The 20,954-nt window shown below is 51.0% G+C and overlaps 1 protein-coding gene across 2 annotated transcripts; it reads right to left on the minus strand.

Annotated features, from left to right (window-relative positions):
* Positions 1-2,019: 2,019 nt before the first annotated feature.
* On the minus strand, positions 2,020-13,753 carry TRIB3 (tribbles pseudokinase 3). 2 transcript variants are annotated; one of them, XM_057529810.1, is made up of 4 exons: positions 13,525-13,753; positions 9,808-10,098; positions 6,109-6,401; positions 2,020-3,360 (listed from the first exon to the last, which is right to left on the minus strand). In XM_057529810.1, exons 2-4 carry the CDS (start codon positions 10,096-10,098, stop codon positions 2,871-2,873), a joined length of 1,074 nt encoding a protein of 357 aa, XP_057385793.1. In that variant the 5' UTR covers positions 13,525-13,753; the 3' UTR covers positions 2,020-2,870. The 2 variants fall into 2 exon arrangements, with proteins under 2 accessions (XP_057385793.1, XP_057385792.1); XM_057529809.1 differs by having other exon boundaries at positions 13,520-13,752.
* Positions 13,754-20,954: the final 7,201 nt, after the last annotated feature.

The raw sequence follows: 20,954 nt of genomic DNA on the forward strand, positions 1-20,954 counted from the left end.
AATCCCCAATTAAATTTCTAACAGTCCCTCTCTCCCTGTAATATATAAAGTAATATATATGTATTACCTTTGATATTGTAAAACTCTTATACAGTGATCATTCAATGAATACAAATAGAACATGAAAGTCCCCACTAATTGCAGTCAGGGGTGTGGTTATGTGCATTGTATTGCTTGGTGAGAGTGGATTTGCATTTTATTATTGTTTTGATTTGCATTTTTATGTGACAGTTTTCTTGTGCCTGCCTCAGAGTGGCCTTGGCAAAAGTTCCTGCTTCAAGGCAAAACTAGGTGAGTTGTTCTCTCTGTTGTGGTTTTGGATGAATCTTTTGCTCTCTCTAAACCTCATTTTTCAGGAATTCCCTGGCTGTCCAGTGGTCAGGACTCCACGCTTTCACTGCCATGGGCCTGGGTTCAATCCCTGGTCGGGGAACTAAGATCCCACAAGCCACGTGGTGTGGCCAAAATAAATAAATAAATAAATAATAAACCTCATTTTTCTTATCTGTGAAATGACAAGAGCATCTGCCTCATAGGTTTGTCGTGAGGCATAGATGAGTCTCTCTGTGTAAGGTAAAGACCTGCCACTTGGCAGCCCCCATTTTATATAAGCTGTCCCCCCTTGCCCTTGTTCCACAGGCACCAGGAAGAACACAGTTTGTGAGGGAGCTGGGGCAGGGTCTATTGGAGGGTTTGGGGGAAGGGAGAAAGTTGGGGACTGCTCCATGAGACCCTAGACAGAGCTGGGCCCTATTCTGGGTGATGCTGGGTGCACAGAGAGGAGGCTGACTTGTCCCTGTCTATATTAGTTAGCATTTGCTATGTAACAAAACACCCTAAAACTTATTGGCTTAAAACAATGATCATTTTATTTAGCCCATGATCCTGTGGGTCAGTTGGGGGATTCTTCTGGTCTGGGTCAGCCTGACTGAACTCTGCATTTGTAGTCAGCTGGGGGATCAACTGGTGGCTGGACGATCTAGGATAGCTTCTGTCACCTGTCTGCAGTTTGCAGGCTATTGGCCGAGCTACCACAGTTCTCTTCCTCGTGCTTTCTCCCACTACCTCCTCCCTCTCAGAATTTGATTTTGTTCATTTATCACTACCCCACCCTCCCAACCCCCCACATGTAGCATGAGCCTCAGGGAGGCTGCTCCCACCTATAGCTGGAGAACTGGTATGATTAATTAAGATAACTGCATTTCCGTTGCTGGTGATTGGTCAGGAGAGGTCACAGTGGCCCAGTTCTGGCCAAAACGTCTGTTAGGAGTGCTCCTGGGAAAGATTTCCCCATCCCATGGAAGAGCTATAGAGAGAACAACTAACTCTGATTGAGGACTTGTTATGCCAGCCACTGTTTATTCAAAGTGCTTTAGCTAAAATAACCCATTTGATTCTCTTGAGTTAGGTATTATTATCCCTCATTTTACAGATTAAGAATCTGGGGTATAGCGTGATTAAGAAACTTGCCAAGGGTCAAACAGCTAGTGAGTGTTGGAGCCAGGATTTAATTCCAGATAGCCTGACTCCAGAGTACTGAGTTCTCAAGTACTACCATGCCACCCTCCTTCTTCCTCTGGTCATGGATCTCTCTTATGTGACACCTGGTACTGCTGTAGCCACTGTGCCAGCAGTTACCTGGGACAACAGAGCAAAGAGACAGAATGAGCCTAGGGAACCAGGTCCTTGCTAACAGCTCTGAGAGCCAAATCAACCGGCCCTGAAGCCCACTCCCCGCCTGTTGACCTCTTGCTTTGTGTGAAATACGTTTGCTTCTTTTTAAAGCCACTTTAACTCACGGTTTCAGTTACATGCAGCCAAAAAGTATCCTGAGACACCAAGACATCCAGAAGGAACAGAGGGAATGAGGGAAGACCTACTGGGTCTTCTGTTCTCATGAACCACTCAGCTGAGATTGACACACAAGGCCTCTGGCCTTTCACCCTGGGGCTGGTTTGGAGGCAGGGAAAACTCATAAGAGATGGGGAGAAGATGGATGAAATAACCAGGAGAAATGACAGTACTTCATAATTCCTTTATTAGGCACAAGATAAAAACATATACTCATGGCATCGAAAACCCACAGTGTTGATATAGGGTCCTGGACCCCAAGTGTCCCCAGAACAGAGCTTGGGACTTTTCAGGAGGCCAAGGGACAGAACCTGCCTGATCCTGGCACCCAACTCTGGTGCTCAGGTCAGGGGCCACTGAGGTGGACAGGCCTGGCCCTTCACTCCAAACTACTCTTTTGAGTTAGATGAGGACCAGCCTCACCATTTGCACTCTTGATCTTCCAGCCCAAATCCTTGGCTCAGGCCTGGATGGAGAAGCCCTTGACCAAGAGGACAGAGCTGCTGGGAGCACAATTCCCAGCACGGTCTGGGCTCTAGAGTCCTGAGTTACAGGGGAGAGGCCTGGAGCCTTTGGCACAGGGATGCTTCCCTTTCTCTGAAAAGGTGCAAGACACAAAGGCAGCTGGGTTGTTTGTGAAAGGGACTGTCCCATGTCACAGGTACCTGGGCATCAGCATGAGTGGATGCCGATACCTGCACTGTGGGTGCTCAGTGTAGACACTGCCCGGTGGGCATGGAAAGTGCTGTCAACTCTGTGAGCAGGACTTCTGTCTCTGTCGATCACTGCTGTGTTCCCAGCACTGGGAGCGGGGCTTGGCACAGCGAGCGCCCGAGGACTCGGTGAGGCACGAGCTCCTGTGCACAGCTGTGTGCATCCAGCACGCTCCACACACACCTCCTCCTCTCTCCCTCCCAGAAGGCACTTAAGGCTCGGCTCAGTTCAAAGAGGCAGGAGAGAGCTTAGAGATACCCCAGCCTCAACTGGCAGTCTGAGGCTGAGAGTCCAGTAGGGTGGCGTTAGCCGTAGAGACCCACATCTCTCTCTCCCTCCTCCTCCGCCTCCTCCAGCCCCAGCCCTTCTGGGACCACCTGGTCAGCCTCGCAGAGGCTGGATCGCGAGGTGGGTGTAGGGATCACATTCTCCCGCAGCCAAGGGTGCAGCAGGATGCCTGAGGCCGTGAGCCGCTCAGCTGGCTCCCTTCGGAGGAGGCAGCGGACCAGGCAGCGGGCCGGGGCCGAGAGGCCCTCGGGCAGGGCGAAGGCCCCACGGCGGATCTTGCCAAAGAGCAGGGCAGGCTCTGAGTCCTGGAAGGGGTAGTGGCCAGCCAGCATGGTGAAGAGTGCCACACCCAGGCTCCAGACGTCTGCTGCCTTGCCGGAGTAGGATGGCCGGGAACTGAGGATCTCGGGGCCCACATAGGCTGGGCATGCGTGCTTGTCCCACAAGGAGTCGTCAGGCCCGGTCAGCACGCAGGCGTCCTCCAGGTTCTCCAGCACCAGTTTTGTCCTGTGCAGGGGGAGAGACGGGGGGTCAGATAGCGGGACCCCCCACGCCACCACCCCACATTGTCACACTTAATGGCACCCATTTCCCAAGTGCCCGCTGGCATTTGCCAGACATGAGCCAGTCCTGTGAGGCTGGATGATTAATCCCGTATTACAGATGAGGAAGTCTAGGCTCAGAGAGATTAAGTCATGTCTTAAGGTCACAGAGCAATTAAATTTGAACTAGGACTCTGAGAGGAACACATTTCCCAACTGTCTCTGGGGCGGGGGCCTGTGTGGGGAGGTGCGTACTCAGGTGGCTGAGGGCATTAAGCCTCTATTAAACCAGATGCAAACTTAGGGTCTAGGCAGGTAACAAAATTAGAAGTAAGAAGTGGGGACTGTGCCAACTATCTCAGCACAAACCCTGCCTAAAAAGGGCACCACTAACAACATTACAGTCAATATTCGGAGTGTCCACTGCGAACATGACCCTGGGCTAAGCTTCTACCTGGTGTGTGTCATTTCACCCTCATACAACCGATGAGGAAGAGGCCATTTTGCAGCCACGGGGAGCAGGGCTGGGATTGAATCCTGGCTCTCTCCAGCCCAGAGCCAGCGCTATGAGCTGCTGATGTAGTTCCCAGGGCGGCTCCATGGTCCCCTTTTCCACAAGAGAAGTCAGAGATCACATTGTAATGAAAACAATCCCAGCTTTTAAAAAGTTAGCAACCAATTTTATTTATTTTTTTAATTAATTAATTAATTTTGGCTGCACTGGGTCTTTATTGTGGTGCACGGGCTCTCTAGTTGCGGCGCGGGCTCAGTAGTTGCGGCGCGTGGGCTTAGATGAGGTATGTGGGATCTTAGTTCCCTGACCAGGGATCGAACGGGGGCCCCTGGCATTGGGAGCGTGGAGTCTTAACCACTGGACCACCAGGGAAGTCCCTTTATTTTTTTTATTTTTTATTATTTTTTTGGCCGTGCCGCATGGCCTGTGGGATCCCAGTTCCCTGACCAGGGATCGAACTCGGGGCCCCTGCAGTGGAAGCCTAGAGTCCCAACCACTGGACCATCAGCAGATTCCCGCAAGCAATTTTAATTAAAAACACAAACGAACAGGAATTTGGGCCAAAAATAAAAAGTGTATGTAGACCACCATTTGCAACTTCTGCTTTAAATAACTCCCACGGGGCTTCCCTGGTGGCGCCGTGGTTAAGAATCCGCCTGCCAGTGCAGGGGACATGGGTTCGAGCCCTGGTCTGGGAGGATCCCACATGCTGCGGAGCAACTAAGCCCGTGCGCCACAACTACTGAGCTTGCACTCTAGAGCCCGTGAGCCACAACTACTGAGCCCGTGAGCCACAACTACTGAACCCACGTGCCACAACTACTGAAGCCCACGCGCCTAGAGCCTGTGCTTGGCAACAAGAGAAGCCACCGCAATGAGAAGCCCGCGCACCGCAACAAATAGTAGCCCCCGCTCGCCACAACTAGAGAAAGCCCTCACACAGAAACGAAGACCCAACACAGCCAAAAATAAATAAATTAATTAATTATAAATAAATAAATAACTCCCACAGAGCACTCTAGACTACTTGAACAGGAAGCATACTATTACCACTGCTATTAATCTTGTTCCCATGGCACCACTTCCTGGGTGCCTGTCTGAAAACGCTGACTAGTCCTGTGAATCACTGCACAGGGGGTGGGCTGAGGTGTTAGCATTATTGGCCCATTTTTCAGATAAGGAAGTCAAGGTTCAGGCAGGTGAAGCCATTGCTCAAGGACAAATTGCAAGTTAAAAAGTAGAACCAGGCTTCCCTGGTGGTGCAGTGGTTGAGAATCTGCCTGCCAATGCAGGGCACACGGGTTCGAGCCCTGGTCTGGGAAGATCCCACGTGCCGCGGAGCAACTGGGCCCGTGAGCCACAACTACTGAGCCTGCGCGTCTGGAGGCTGTGCTCCGCAACAAGAGAGGCCGCGATAGTGAGAGGCCTGCGCACTGCGATGAAGAGTGGCCCCCGCTTGCCGCAACTAGAGAAAGCCCTCGCACAGAAACGAAGACCCAACACAGCCAAAATAAATATAAAAATAAATTTAAAAAAATAAAATAAAAATAAAAAGTAGAACCAGAATTTGAACCCAGGTTTGCCTGATTCCACCATCCCTCTTCTGATGGTGCTTCTCAAACTATTGCCTTGAAAAGGGAAGAAAGTACTTTTCTCACTTCTGGGTGGTGGTCTGGGGGTGTTGTACTCACCCTAAACTCAAAATTATTTGAAGCTGTGTATTAGCTTAAAAATCATTATAAAATTTACATTCTACTTCTTACTAAAAGCATGTTCATTTTAGTATAGAATGTAAAAGGAAATAGAAAACCACCCTTAGGCAAACATCCTAGGAATAACTGCTACAGGCAGAATGGATGGTGGCTGAAATTAGTGGGTGAAAGTTTAAGGAGAAACAGGATATTTACATGCAGAGCCCCAAAGAACCTCAAAGTACTGATTAATTACGAGGTATTGCCCAAGGTATTTATTAATTATAAATGGTAAATTAGGAAACTTCCAGTGGAGAAACTTGGCAGAAGCCACCTTAACCAAAGATTGAGGTTAACATCACAGCAATCCGTATCAGCAGCCCGTATCTCCTGATAGGATGGGCTGAGAAGGCCCTATGGCTTCTGTGGTATTCTTGCCAAAAATGCATAACCTCAATCTAACTGTGACCAGAACATCAGTCAAGGCCTTATCCGTGGCCACGCTCACCTCTCCGGGTCAGTAAAGACGAAGCGCTGCAGCTTGAGGTCGCGCAGGACCAGCCCGTGCTGGTGGCAGTGCGCCAGGGTGGCGGCCATCTGGCGGAAGAGCGCGGCGGCCTCGGGCTCCAGGAGGCGCCGCCGGCGGCGCACCAGGCTGTGCATGTCCCCATGCGGCCGCGGGAAGAAGGCATAGAGGTGCCGCGTGCCTGTCAGGACCTCCACCGGCCGGGCCACATGGCCGTGGTGGGGCAGCCGTGAGTAGGGCTCCAGCACCGCCAGGGCCTCGCAGGCTGGGTACACCTGTGGGAGCATGGTGTGAACACGGGTGGGGACCCCGTGGGGCCCAGGTCGGCCTTGCAGCCGGTCACAGCCAACCCTTTAGACACTACTGTGTGCTGGGCCTTGTGCCCCAGCGTTTCAGCAGCAGGTCACTCAATCCTGACCAAGCGGAGGGCCACACGGCCAGCAAGGGACAGAGCTGGGATTGAATCCCTGTTCTCCATCATCTGTGCTCTTAGCTGCGAGCTCATATGGCCTTAAACCTCAGATAATTAAAAATAACAGGGGCTTCCCTGGTGGCACAGTGGTTGAGAGTCTGCCTGCTAATGCAGGGGACACGGGTTCGAGCCCTGGTCTGGGAAGATCCCACATGCCATGGAGCAACTAGGCCCGTGAGCCACAACTACTGAGCCTGCGCGTCTGGAGCCTGTGCTCTGCAACAAGAGAGGCCACGATAGTGAGAGGCCCGCGCACCGCGATGAAGAGTGGCCCCCGCTTGCCGCAACTAGAGAAAGCCCTCGCACAGAAATGAAGACCCAACATAGCCAAAAATAAATAAAAAACAAAAAACAAAAAAAAAACAGGTAACCTGAACAAAAATAACCCCCCCAAACAGAGGGAGTCCAAAAGGGCAGATAATGCAGAAATAACTCATCCTTCTCCTCCTCATCAATATGGCTACCATTCTCTAGGATTCACTGCCCACCCACCCTTTCCTTTGTTCCACAAGCAGGCATTGAATGCCTACCTGTACCAGCCACTGGGGTGCTAACTTGACTGACAGCCATGGTCCCTGCCCTCCTGGTGCCCATAGTCCAATACATGAGAGAGTAAACAGGCCAAAAAAACTAAATACTTACAAATTCTGATAAGAATTGCAAAGGAATGCTGGAATAAAGAGTATTCTGGCAGGGGGCACCTATTTTAGAAAGTGTAGTCCGGAAGGGACTCTGAGGAAGTGACCTGAATGATTGAGGTGCCCAAGGGATAAGCTTTCTAGGTGGGAGGCACAGGCAGTGCAAAGGCCCTGAGGCAGGAAAGAACCTGAGCTGCTCTAGAAACCCAGCCAAAGACCAGTATGACTGGAATGGGGTGGGGGAGGAAGGTGGGGCCCGTGGTGAGAGTGGGGAGGTTGTGGGGAAAGATGCTAGGGGCTTTATGGACATTAGATGGAAACCTTGCCATAGTCCTGAAAGGATGTTCAGAGGAAGGTGACTTGGAAGCCACACAGCTAATCAGTGGTAGAGCAGTCTACTCACTTTGGTTTATCTGCCTTTAAACCCTTTGCTTGTTATTTTGTCTATGACACACAGAAAATAAAAATAAGTAAATAAAGCATATACGTATTTAATCCATGAAAAAATGTAAGTAGATGTGTTAAAACAAAACAAAACAGTTGGGGCGGCTTGGAGGCAATAATCCAAAAACGGAGACTTTTTTAAAAGTCAGGGCAAGCGCATCCCTGCCTCTGAGCATTTGCACTTGCTTTTCCTGCCACCTGAATGTTCTCCTCTAGATACCCACAGGGCTGGCTCCCCCAGTGCAAGTCACTGCTCAAAGTCACCTCCTCAGAGAGGTCTTTCTGGACTTCCCAGCTAAGATCACCTTCACCCCCTCCCCTCCCCACTCCCTTCTCCCCCAGCTCCTAGTTTCTCTCCATAGCAGCTAAGATCACCTGACGTATGTTTTACTTATTCACCCCCAGCATGAACTGTGGCGGCAGAGCTTGGTCTACTTTTGAGCCACAGCATGGTACGTGGTGCATGGTGCACGGCACGTACAAGTGCTCACTGAGAGTTTGTTGAATTAATGAATAAGGCGATAATCTAGGAAGACAGGATGTAGATCTTTCTACACACCGACCAGAAAAGCCTAGGCAATGTGGAAACGGCAGGTCGGCCCCCACAGTTCACGCTGGACATAGGAACAGGCACATCCCAGCAGACTTCTTTAAATGTTCCTGAATATCTAGGGCCATGTGAAAGCATGGTGCTTCTGGCTCCAGCTTGCCATGGTTGTTCCTCTCAGCATGGACCTCCCTCCCCAGGGGAACAGAAAAAAACCCGTGGTGCTGCAGGAAGGGCACCCAGAGTTCAGGGGTTCCTTAGAGCACCTGGGGTAGCCCTGGGGACCAGCATCAGGCAGCCCAGAGCCCAGTGTGATGTCCAGATCTGGCCCTGCCCGCTGCACCCCCATCAGCAGGAGCTGGAACCACCATTGCTGCTCCTCCCAGTTGGATGGAAGCTTCAGTCCCTCTGCCTCTCTGTGCCTTCCCAAGGGGACCCAGCCCCCTTCTACCCCTCCCTGTGTACCTGGGTCTCCCTATCCTCCTTACCCCTGCCCACCAGAGCAAACCTGCCCTGCTTGTATCTGAACCACCTGTCCTAGCATGGGGCCCACGGCTCTGGGCTGAACCTGCTTGGGCCCAATCTCAGCTCCGACACCTCCTGGCTTTGTGAGCTGGCAAGTAACCACAGCTTTCTGGACCTCAGAGCCTGTCCTCTCTCTATAGAATGGGCCCAATAATAGTAACTACCTCATAGACTGTGTGAAGATTAGAGGAGTGATGCAGACTAGACAATCAACCTGGTGCATAGTAAACACCTACGATTATGCTTTCTCATCTCTGTCCTTGTGAGCTGAGACCTGGCAGTGTCCTGTATGGGTCACTTGGCCCTGCCTGTTGCCTGAATTCTGCCAAGAACTCTGATTTCTGTCAGGAGCCCTGGACTATGCCCTAGGATCCAGGCTTGATGCCATGTGGCTTCATGCATGGCCCTTCTCCTCTCTTGACCTCAGTCTTTCCATCTGTAAAATGGCCACCAGTAGGCCCAATGACCTCCAGGTTCCCAGGAGTTCTGATGTCTATCATATCTCATCCTACTCTTGTGCACATACTTTAAATGGCTTCCCACGGCCTAGTGGGGCCTTCTTCCTAATGCTTTCACAACCAGTGGCTGCCAGCTCTCATCTGCTGGCCCTGTCTGCACCCCCTCTCCACTCCGGCCATAATGAAGTCCTTTTCATTCTCTGAAGTGCCCTGCTCTCACTCCTGTAGGCCTCTGCATAGCTGTTTCCCCTGCCTGGAACTCCCTTCTCCCACTTTTCCCTGGCTGACTCCTACTCAGCCTTTTCTGACTCTGCCTTTGAATATACTAGAGGCTTCTCTGTGCTCTCATGGCCCCTAAGCTCCACCCCAGCAACATTTATCATACTATGGGGCCTAAGCTGTGAATTCCCCCAGGGCTGGGACCATCTGGTTTACCTCTCGGTTTCAGCCCAGCCTGGAGCTTGACAGAGAGCTGGGGATTCACTGGTTGCTTCCCCAATAAAAACAGAACTAAATTAATATAACAGTCCCTCAGCCCTGGCAATCCTTTCCCAGCCCCCTGTGATGCTCGCGGACAGTGGCCGCTGGGGAACGTACCTTGCAGATGTACTCCGTGCCTGTGGGGCAGTGCAGGGTGCGGTAGGTCCGGCTGCCCTCCTCAGGCTCCAGGAGAACATAGGGCCCAAGCCTGGAGGCAGCGGTCACAGCAGGGGTGTGAACTGGAGCAGGGGGTGGGCTCAGGGGCAGTTGGCAGGAGGGCAGCCTGGGCTGGGGCCCACATCGAGCATGTTTCTGGGTGGGACACTCAGTGTCTAGGTCATCATCCAACTCCAACCGCTTCTTCCTGGAGGGGGCACCCTCAGGAACAGCCAGAGAGGTGGCTCGCATCTAGAAAGAAGGGGAGAAAAGCACTAAAGTAAGGCTGCTTGGTGTCCCCTCTTCTCCTCTGCTGGTGGGAGGATACACTGGCACAGCCTTTATGAACGGTGACTTGGCGGTGTGCATTAAATGGACAAATGCGTATACCCTTGACTGGGTGTCCCACTTCTGGGAATTTATCCTCCAATTAAAATGCCTACCAAAAAATTAAATATGTGAAAGGCTGCTAATCAGAGCCTTGTGTCTAACAGTAAAAAGCAGGAAATTCCCCCAGTTGTCCAGCAGTAGAAGACTGGTTAAAACATCATGGTACAGCCACACAGTGGAATACCATACAGCTCTGAAAAAGACCAGGAACTCTCTACATACTGATGCAATGATGCAAGTACAAGGTTATCCCTACAGCCCATATGATAGAAACAATTAAATGTCCATCATTAGGAGACTGGTTAAATACATTATATTTCTCTATATGTGGAACAGTTGTAGCCATTTAAAAGACAGGAAATTCTTTATGTGCTAATTGGAAAGATCTCCAGAGTGAACTGTTAAGTGAAAAAAAGTACAGTGGAGAGATGGACTTGATGGTTGGTGAGAGGGAGGAAGAGAGACTTTGCACTGTATCTGTTGAGTGCTGTAGTATAGGCAGCTATTACCTCTGAAAGGTAGGGAGGGATGGAAGGAGGGGGAGGAGGAGTAGGGATGATGAAGGATGATGAATCAATGAAGTGTATACTGAATTTACATATGAATGGATGTTCTGGAATGAATATACTTATTGTCAAGTGAACAAAGGTAGCTGCTGAACAATGTACCCAAGATGATCTCATTTATGTAAAAAACCCCACCAGCATGTAATATGATGTATCTGCATATTTGTATATATAGGTGTGTAAATGCACAGGAAAAGGTCTGGAAGGACCCAGACTAAATTGGCCACAGTAGCTTCTGGCCTCCTGAGAGACTCCAGGAGAGGAAGGGATTTGGTAGGGAGGCAAGGGAATTTTCAATTTCAATAATTTAAAATAAAGATTCCACATTCATTTAGTGCTTGAGTATTTCAAAACAGATGGAGTGTACTTCTTTTTTAAAATGTGAACTTTGTCTACATGCAGAGTTAGTCCACCAGCCAGCTCAGTTTTACCACCAGGTGAGAATGAGGCCGGGAGGGGAGGTCTCTCAAAGCCCCAAGATTCACTCATTCAACTTCAGAGGAAGCACTCCCCACCCCCACCCCGGGCACAGCTGTGTCACTGTGTGTGTGGTGGGTGGAGGAGAGGGCAAAGGCGTGTCAGGGAGGAAAGGTTCTCTCCAGGACCCATCTGACCACCCATCCAGGCTCCAGATGAGCAACAAGGCGGCCCAGGTATGAGGTGTGAGAGGGAGATAGACTTCAGCCAGGTGAAGATCTTCCCAACAGTCCTAGGCAGGATTAGGGGGAAACATCACTGAGTCAGCTCTCTGACTGAGAGATCTCTCCAATCTCTCCAATCATGCCAAATGCATGGGCTCCCAAATGCATGGGCTGCCTTGGGAGGGAGGGAGCCCCCATCTTGAATGAAAGACAATAATCCCATCTTGGTAAGAATGCAGTAGGGGGTGACTGTAATCAGATATTCCCTGGATGTCATCCTGGCTCAGACCCTTCCTGGCTGGAGAGCCCTAGGCAAGTTCTTCAAAATTCCTGAGCCTCCATTCCCTCATCTGTAAAGTGGATGCAAAGCCCATAAGATTTTTGTGATGTTGAAATGAAAATACAAATAAATTAACATGGCCCTGTTGCAGGGTAGGTGTCAGGAAATGGTCACTACTGTTGGTTTATTATTATTATTATTATTATTATTATTATTATTATTATTATTACTCACAGCTGAAGATGCTGAAGTGCTACCCTTGGGAGTCTCAGAAACTTCTGCAGGGATCAGGTTAGGATGACACTCCTTACTGCACTGGCTATTCAGAGAGTAAAGCAAGATGATCCCTGTCTGTGTAGATGCCTTGTGTCCTGCAAAGCCTGAGACTCCCTGGAGTGGCTCTCCCATGGCCACGTCAGCACCCCAGGCTGCTTTTGCCCTATCCAGGGCTCAGAGCCTGGTCGGGCCTGGGATAAGCTCCATTGGACAGACGGGGTAACTGAGTCTATAGGTGAACAAGGGAATTTGCAGGCCGCAGGGCAAGATTAGAATCTCTGCCGTAAGATGGAGGCAGCCCCTAATTTCTACCTCTTGCTGTTCCCTGACACCCCCAGGGGAATAAGGGCGGGTCATACCAAACACACATACACAACCCAGGGCAGACGGGTGTACACACGCCCCCCCAAAACACACTCTGTCCAAGCCAGCCAGCCAAGGCACACATACAGGGCAGAGAGGGGCACCCACATCATTAAGAGACACACACCTCGCCCTCCACCGGCAAGCGTGCACGCACACGCACACAGAGCTCTCCCAACTATCATACTCACGACTGCGGGACGGATACCAACAAGGCCACACGCTCAGTCTGACCCCTCCGCCCACCCCGCCCCCACGCCCCCACAGCGAAGGCAGTGGGCGGCCTCGCCCAGTCCTCGGCAGCCGGGATCGGAAGCCGTAGGAGAGGAAGCGGCGGAGGGGCGGGTGTCCCGGAGCAGAAGGTTCAGCGGAAACCGAGGGCCGGCGAGGGGCCTCGGAGGGGCGGGCAAAGGGAAGGAGGCTGGGCCCCTGGGCTGAGATAAGAGGCCTCGCCCCCACGCCCCAGAATCAACAGGTACAACACACACAGTCGGCAACAACAGAGTACGCGCGGTTCCTACATCTCGCAAACCGGTAGCCGTCAGGCCCGTCACACCCGTGGCCCATGCCCTCGCGCCGCGTCCTGGCTGCCCTTGACCCTGCGCCCCCCCCCCGCCCACGGGCACCCCCGTCCCCGCACGGCCCGCACCTGCCGTCCGGTGCCCAGCCCTCCGCATAGCTCGCAAGGTCCCCGGAGACACAGCCCCACCCGGACCCCACTGGCCCACGCGGACCCCAGCAGATCCGCACGGACACATCCCACAGGTAGACAGGCTCCCCCCGGCCCCAGTGACCCCACAGACCTCCCCGCACCCAGCCACACAACTCCCCTGCCCGCCCCACACTCACACAAACGCGGACACCACACACCCTCCGCCCCCGGGACACGCTGCCACGCCCCGCGGGTACGCATCCTCCCGCCAGCCTGATCGGCCACGCTCGGCGACCCCACGCCCTGCGGGGCCGTGTCACCTGGGCCCGGCGGGAACACTCAGCCCAGGTCGCTCCCCGGACCGTGGGTTTCCTTAAAAGTTGTGTGTATGTGTGTGTGTGTGTGTGTGTGTGTGTACGTGTGACACGCGGCAACCCCAGCCGCCCCGAGGCTCCCGGCCGCCCCTCAGCCCCTCCGGCCGCAGCCTCCCGCCCCCGCCGGGTACCCTGCCCTCGCGCGCGACGGAGTCCTGGCGCCGGCCAAGCTCAGAGTCCCCAGGCACCCCCGGGTGGCCCGCGCTGCTCCTCCGTGGCTGAGCTCGGCTCCGGGTCGGGCTCTGGCTTCGGTCCCCAGCAGCCGGACGCGTGCGGAGCCGCCGCCGCTTCCGCTGCGAATGTCTCGGGGGCGCCGAGCGCCGGGCTCCAGCTCCGGCCCGGGTGATGTAAACCTGAGCTAATCAGCCACCGCCTGATGCCCTCAGGCCCGGGATTGCACCATCCCCTGAGCCCCGCCCCCCGGGGTCACCTCCGAGCGCGCCCCGCCCCACCCCTTCCGTGCGGTCCGCTTGCGGTCCCGGAACCCCTCCCGGCTCTCTAGGGGTGTCTTGTTTCCACCCCCGCCCCCTGCCTACCCCTCCCGCCCCGTGCTCGAAGACTCAGCGATGCCGGTGGCTGGCTCTCCCTATCACCTTGGAAAAAGCATTTTGCTTTTCTGAGTCTCAGTTTTCCCATCTGTGAAATAGAAGAACATCCTTCTTTCTCAGGATGGGGCGGAGGAGGAAAAGAGCAAACCGTGACAGTTTTCTGGGTGCCCCCACCCCGCGGTAATAAAGCACTTGCCCACCATTGCTTTATTAAACGTTTAGGAGAACCCTGGGCAGGCCGGAAGCTCCATTCCCCCCCATTCTACTAAGGGGCAGCCTGAGGCCCGGCTATGTGAAAGCAACCCAGGAGCTTTGCAAAGACCACAGACTTAGGAGCTGACTCTGGGCTCAACAGTACCATTGTGGTGCCCTGGGGAGGCCTGGGTTCTGGTGGGCTTCACAGCACTTATTTAATAGAGGTAGTGCAGCCTGGTAGTTAAGAGCAAGTCCCCTGGAACCGGCCTGCCTAAGTGTGCCCAGACCCTAACTCTGCCCAGACCCACTGCGTTCAGACCCACTGTGCTACCTCAGGAAATGGATTAAATAAGTTAACACATGTTAAATGCTTAGAATGCATGGCACATGGTAGATGCTCAGTAAACAGAGTGGAGACAGTGGAGGCTCAGAGAGGGACGGCACCCATAACAGGACTTGCACCCCAGGTGTGGGAAGCCCAGGTGCCACTCGCTGTTTGGTGAAGCATCCCTGTGCAGCCCCAGGGGTCCAATCCCTTTAAGGCCTTGATGTCTGAATTCACCAGTGTCAAAAAATAACTCCTCCAAGCAGAGGTTGATGGGAGGCAGGTGGAGTCACCTTTGTTTCCTTGGTTGCAGAACTCCAGGGACCAGCTCACCTGTGTCTCAGAGCCTTCAGGGCACACCAGGGGGTTCTGGGATCTCATTTAACCCTGGAGATTCCCATGCCTGGGAGGGATGAATGAGCTCATTTTCTACACCAGGACCTAGACTCAGTTGGACACTCCCACAGCTGTAGGGGGCAAGGAAAGGCTGGGATGTTGTTTTCCCAGCACCTCTCTGAAGCCAGACTGTGGCTGCGTTTGCTTATACATTCCTAACTTTGTTTCATGCTGTGTCAGACCCTGTTCTAAGTGCTGGGAACTCAGCAGTGACAAGACTGACTCATCCCTGCCCTCATGGATCTTATAAATCAGTGGGGAGACAGACCATTCTCAGGAAAATAAAATCAATAAACCAAGATCATTTAAAATAGATTATGAGTCATGTATTTTCTTGAATAAATAGCATAGATTTATTCTCTATCAGATATGACTGAGGGCTGGCTATTTTCAGTAGGGCTCATCAGGAAGGTGATGTTTAAACTAAGATCTTAAGGAAGAGAAGGGGTGAGGAGTGCAAAGATGTGAGAGGAGACGGAGGAAAGAGTAAGTGCAAAGGCCCTGGGGCACTTAAGGAACTGTGAAAAGGGCAATGTCACTTCTATTCTATAGATGAGTCAAGGTGAGGGGCTTACCCACGACCACCCAGCTTATTATATGAAGCAGATTTGAGATCTGAACCTGGGGCAGCTGACTCCAGTGCCACAATGTCCAGGGACATTTCACAATCTTTGCAACCCAGAAGCCTCTTCCAAGACTTGTGGGTATGGTCACTGAAACTGTATCTTGGGCATGGACCCCAGGTTTGGGGACCTTATCACAGTTAGGGGTATCAAATCCCAATTCTCTAGACCAGCACTTTTCAATAGAACATAACAAAACCAAATATGTAGTTTCAGATTTTCTAGTTATGCATTAAAGAAGCATAAAAAGAAACAGGTGAAATTAATTTTAATAATATAGTTTATTTAATCCAATATATATATAGCATATTATAATTTCAACAGATAGTAAAAAATTGTTAATGAAATAACCTAAATTTTTTTCATACTAATATCTTCAAAATCTGGCATATATTTTACGCTTAGTTTGGACACAAATCAGCATGGAAGCTAAATTGTCAGTGGTTAAAGTAAAATTGTCAGTGGATAAAGAATGTTAAAGTATCAAAACAATTACGGTTTGTTTAATGGAGAAAATGTTTTACCTGTTTTAAAATTAAAATTTAAAAAAATGAAAAATTCAGTTCCTCAGTCACCCTAGACACACTTTAAATGGTCAATAGCCACCTGCAGCAAATGGCTACCATACGGAGTAGCACCACCCTAGACATCCCTGGCACAGGGTCCAGCGAGTATAGCAAAGAAGTGAAGAGCCTGTTGGGTCTACAACAAAGATGCCAAATAGCCTTGAGCCTCAGCTTCCGCATCTACAAAATGGGATTAATTATACCTTCCTTGCATTGTAGTCTTCAGGATTAAATATACTGAAGCATCCTTATGTCATAGTCAAACCACATTTCCTGGGTTCAAATCTTACCACTGCCGAGTAGGGAGATTTTGGGTAATTTACTTAAGCTCTCTGTGCCTCAGTTTCCTCATCTGTAAAATGGAGATTTTAATAGTATCTACTTCATTGGTTTGTCATGAGGATTAAATGACAATGTTTGTGAAGTGCCTGGAATATAAATGCTATATAATGGGACTTCTATGGTGGTGCAGTGGTTAAGAATACGCCTGCCAATGCAGGGGACACGGGTTCAAGCCCTGGTCCAGGAAGATCCCACGTGCCGCAGAGCAACTAAGTCCGTGCACCACAACTACTGAACCTGTGCTCTAGAGCCTGCACGAGCCACAACAACTGAGCCCACGTGCCACAACTACTGAAGCCCACACACCTAGAGCCCGTGCTCCGCAACAAGAGAAGCCACCACAATGAGAAGCACATGCACTGCAGCAAAGACCCAACGCAGCCAAAAATAAATACATTTATTTTTTTAAAAAAACAAAATAAATGCTATGTAAGCATTTGTTAAAAAGTGAGAAAATAAAAGGAGACCAACACTCCCCCCCTCAAATTAAATGCAAAAATGTGCACTTTCCTGAAGAGAGAGTTTGGCTTTCATGAATTTCCTTCTCTCCAGGCTCAGAACATCCCTCCGCCCAGGTCCCTGAGCCAAGCAGGCTGCATTTCTATTTGCTGTAGTTCTGAGGACCCTCAGCAATACTGGGAGGAACTCAGAGGGAGGAGAGGAGGTGGGGTCCGGGGAGTGCTGTGCTTAACTTCCTCTCCACCCAGGTGTTGCTGGTGCCTGCTGTTTGCCTGAAATTCCACCACTGGTGTCCTCAAAACTTTCATCTTTAGGTTTTCCCCTACAAAAGTGAAACGATGGCTTAGAAAGAGTTCTGGTTGCATTCCAGATCTGGCTGAAGCCACTCACCCTGTGAGATTGTGGGCAAGTCTTCTCCTCTTTGGGAGTCTTAATTTTCTTATGTGTAAACTAAGAGGAGAGTTGGATTAGGTCAGGGTTTTCCCAGATATGTTGCATACAGCAGTAGTAGGATGCCAGACGGTTTTAGGGTCTCAAGACTCTATTAAATAACATTGAATCATATTGTGATACACGTATTTCCTTTTGATTTTCTTCCAGTTCCTGCAATTACTGGGGGAGAAAGTCTCATTTAACAGCGTCTGTGTTCTTAACACCTCAACGTTAAGGAAGGGAGAGCAGAGCTCAGCGAGAAACAGGATTTAGCTAGGATTTAAGAGTTTTGTTTTGCTTTCCTCATATTTAATTTTACAGTTACTTCCTCTTTATGGCAAATGATAGTGGCTTTCCATTTGAGGTCAGTGATTTAAATTTTTTTCCCTTTTAGATGAATTTACCTAAGTTTTAAAAAATGAGCTGATTGAAAGAAAAACATTACGGAACTAATAATACAGGTGGGTAAATGGATTTGGGCCAATCAATTTGGGAAAAACGGTGGGTGATTCAAGAGTTGCAACTCTGGACCTGTGCTCCTCTTGGGGAGCATTTATTAGGAGACCGGGCACCTCCCTCATCTCTGGGGTTTTCCAGTGGCTTGGCAGAAATCCCTCAGCATCTGAATCTGGTTCAGGCTGGGCCTCAGAAAAGGCAGGAAGGCCAGGGTTTGGGCACAGCACCAGCTCAGTGGTGGTCCTGTTGCAGGCATGGCTGTGCTGGGTGATCCAGCTCTGGCCCGTGGGCCTGGGTTTTCTTCGTGAAGAATGTGATTCTTGTGCCCATGGATCCAGCATGGCCCTGTGTGGGTGCCTCCCTTACATCATCTGATGCCTCCACAAACTTCCCCACCAAGTTGCTGTTTTCATCCCTGGAGGCAGATGAGGAAACTGGGGCTCAGAGAGGTGACATCACTGCCTAAGGAGGGGGGTAGGCAGTGGGATTTGGAGCCAGGTCTGGGTGAAACCCTGGGTGGTCTTTGGGTACACCGCCTCCTTGGCCTGTCCTAGTTGGATGACACTGAGCAAGTCACTTAGCTACTCTGAGACCCAGAGCCCTCATCTATCAATGGAATTGAGGATAGATTCCTCCTGGTAGGGTTACTGAACTGCTTACTGTTATGGGGAACTATTATTGGATTAAATGGAGAGTTATATGAGTTAATTACAGGTAAAGAGCTTAGAAGAGTTCCTGGCACATGGTAAGCACTTGATGATAAGTGATTAACATTATTTCCAGGGGGCCCGGGCTTCTACCTCCAACCCCAAGCACACACCCCTTGAGAGCTGAGCATCCCCCATGTGGCATGCCTAGGCTGTGCCCTCCATCTGCTTTCTCGTGTAATCCTGGCCACAACCCTGTGAGCTAAGAGTGAGTTTATGCCCATTTTACAAGTGAGGAAACCAGGTGTCAGAGAGAGGAAGTAACCTGCCCAGGATCACACAGTAAGGCGGGGGTGTTGAACCCAGGTCTGTATGGCTCCAAAGCCCATGTTGGTCCACTAATTCAGGAGCCTCAACGAGAATGATTGAAAGTTCCTGGGGAAGTCCCATGCCCTCCTCAAGTGTAAGGGGTCCTAACCCCAAACTGTGGTGGGAGGAGCTGGAAACTCAGGACGAAAGCTGGTTTCTGGTTCTGACCTTGCCTCTGACAGTTGGGTGACCTTGGGCAGCCACCAGTTCTGCTCTGGGCTCAGCCACATAATTACTGTTTTGTGTGTGTTGGGGGTGGCACCTCGGAACTTCCAGGGATCCTGACTCCCTCCTTTACCTTCCCACTGCAGGGAGGAGAGAGCCCCAGATCCACCCCCTCCTGATACTGGAGTCCTGCTGAGTTGGGTTGCTGAATCATCTGATTCCTGCCCTGCCTTCTTTCTGACCTGCCTCCTTCCTGTCCTGAGGCCACCAGGGCCAGGGAAGGAAAGGGATTATGTGTGTTCAATCCAGGCCACTGCCTGGCCCTTCCCTTTCTGCGAAAAGCTTGCAGGGTGTGGAGTGGGGGGTGCCTAGGTGTTCAGCCAGCAGCCAGTTGCATCAGAAAGCCTTGCGCAAGGCGCCCTCCTGGGTCAGGCGTAGAGCCCTGCCCCACAGCCCTACCCCCACCCCATCCCTAGCCTGGGGCCCCCGGGGTACCAGAGTGAGGATGGTTAGGCCTTGTTGGAGACACTGAGCCAGACTTGGCCCCTGGGGCCTGACCTAGCCAGGGCCAGAGGACAGAGGGGAGGGTTTGGGGCAGGTGCTGCTCATCCCTCCGGGTGATGGAAATTAGGCTGGAAACTGCTCCTCAACCAGTCCAGGTCAACCCACCCACTCAGCCCCTCCCTGGACAAAGAGGAGATTAGACCAGTGCCCTGGACACTGACTGAGCCCTGATCCTTACTGGTTGTAGACTGAGCCCTATTCCCTGACTGGGGACTCTGACTAAACCCTGACCTGAACCTTCAGATGTAGCCTGAGCCCTGATCACTGCCCACAGCCATGGCTAGATCCTGACCCTGGTCCCAGGCTGAGTGCTGACTTGGTCGCTGACGGGGCACCCACCTTCTCCCATCTTGACCCCTGACCTAAATTCCAAGGCCAGCTCCTGACTGAGGTATAGTCCTGCAGACAGATTCAGCTCTAATCCACTACCCTTGACCCCAGTCCCCAGATAAGCCCAACTCTCACCTCAGGCCTGGTCAGAGATACTCTCCTGAGAACCAGGAGCTGCGCTCAGGCCCAGGCATCGAGAGTTTGGCACCTGCCGGCCTCCCTTGTGAGCATCTTACCCCCTCCGAGGATGAGGATGGCCAAGGTGCTGGGTTGAACTGGGGGCCCCATGGAGCTGTCCTCTGACTAGCCCAAGACTGTGACTCAGCAGGGTGGGGGCTGGATGTGGAGTCAGGCAGGGCCACTGGGGAGGGGCTGGGCAGGTGCTGAATCAGTGCAGGGAGAGAGAGGACAGTGTCTCTGAGGTTAGAGATACAGGTGGGGTGTGGGGAGGCCCTGGGTCTGGAAACAGATGGTGTGCCTGGCAGGCTGGGATCATTAATATAAAGCAACTCAGCCCAAGTCCTATCTACCTCCATCTTCCCATTTATTGACCATTTTTCCATTGCTCATCCATATTTTTCTCTCTCAGAGCATCCCGTTCTTTCCCTTCATAGCACATATTATAATTTGGAATTATACATATATTTTATTATACATAATTATTATATATATATTTATATATATATATATATATATATATATATATATATATATATATATCTATATCTATATATATATATATCTGTCTCCCTCACTAAGCTGTAAGCCCCGTTAGGGTAGGCACCTGCTGGTTTGGCTCACCAGCATATCTCCAGTACTTGGTATAGTGCCTGACACATGGTAACTACTCAGTAAATAGTAGCTGAATGAATTAAATCCCTCCACCTATTTATTCATCCCTCATCTATCCATTTACCATTCATGTGTAACCCATTCCCCACTGTTTATCCATTCAACTTTCTCCTACCATCTCTCTATTCTTCCATCTATGCTCCATTCAATCATCACCCATCCAAACTCCCACCACCTATATATCTCTCCAGCATCAATCAAACCATTTATATATTCATTCAACAAATATTTATTGAGTACCTACTACCTGCCAAACACTGTCCTAAAGGCTGGAAATACTGCAGAGAAAATAACATG

This window comes from Balaenoptera acutorostrata, chromosome 15 (assembly GCF_949987535.1).
Source record: "Balaenoptera acutorostrata chromosome 15, mBalAcu1.1, whole genome shotgun sequence".
In the NCBI taxonomy this organism is placed as follows: domain Eukaryota; kingdom Metazoa; phylum Chordata; class Mammalia; order Artiodactyla; family Balaenopteridae; genus Balaenoptera; species Balaenoptera acutorostrata.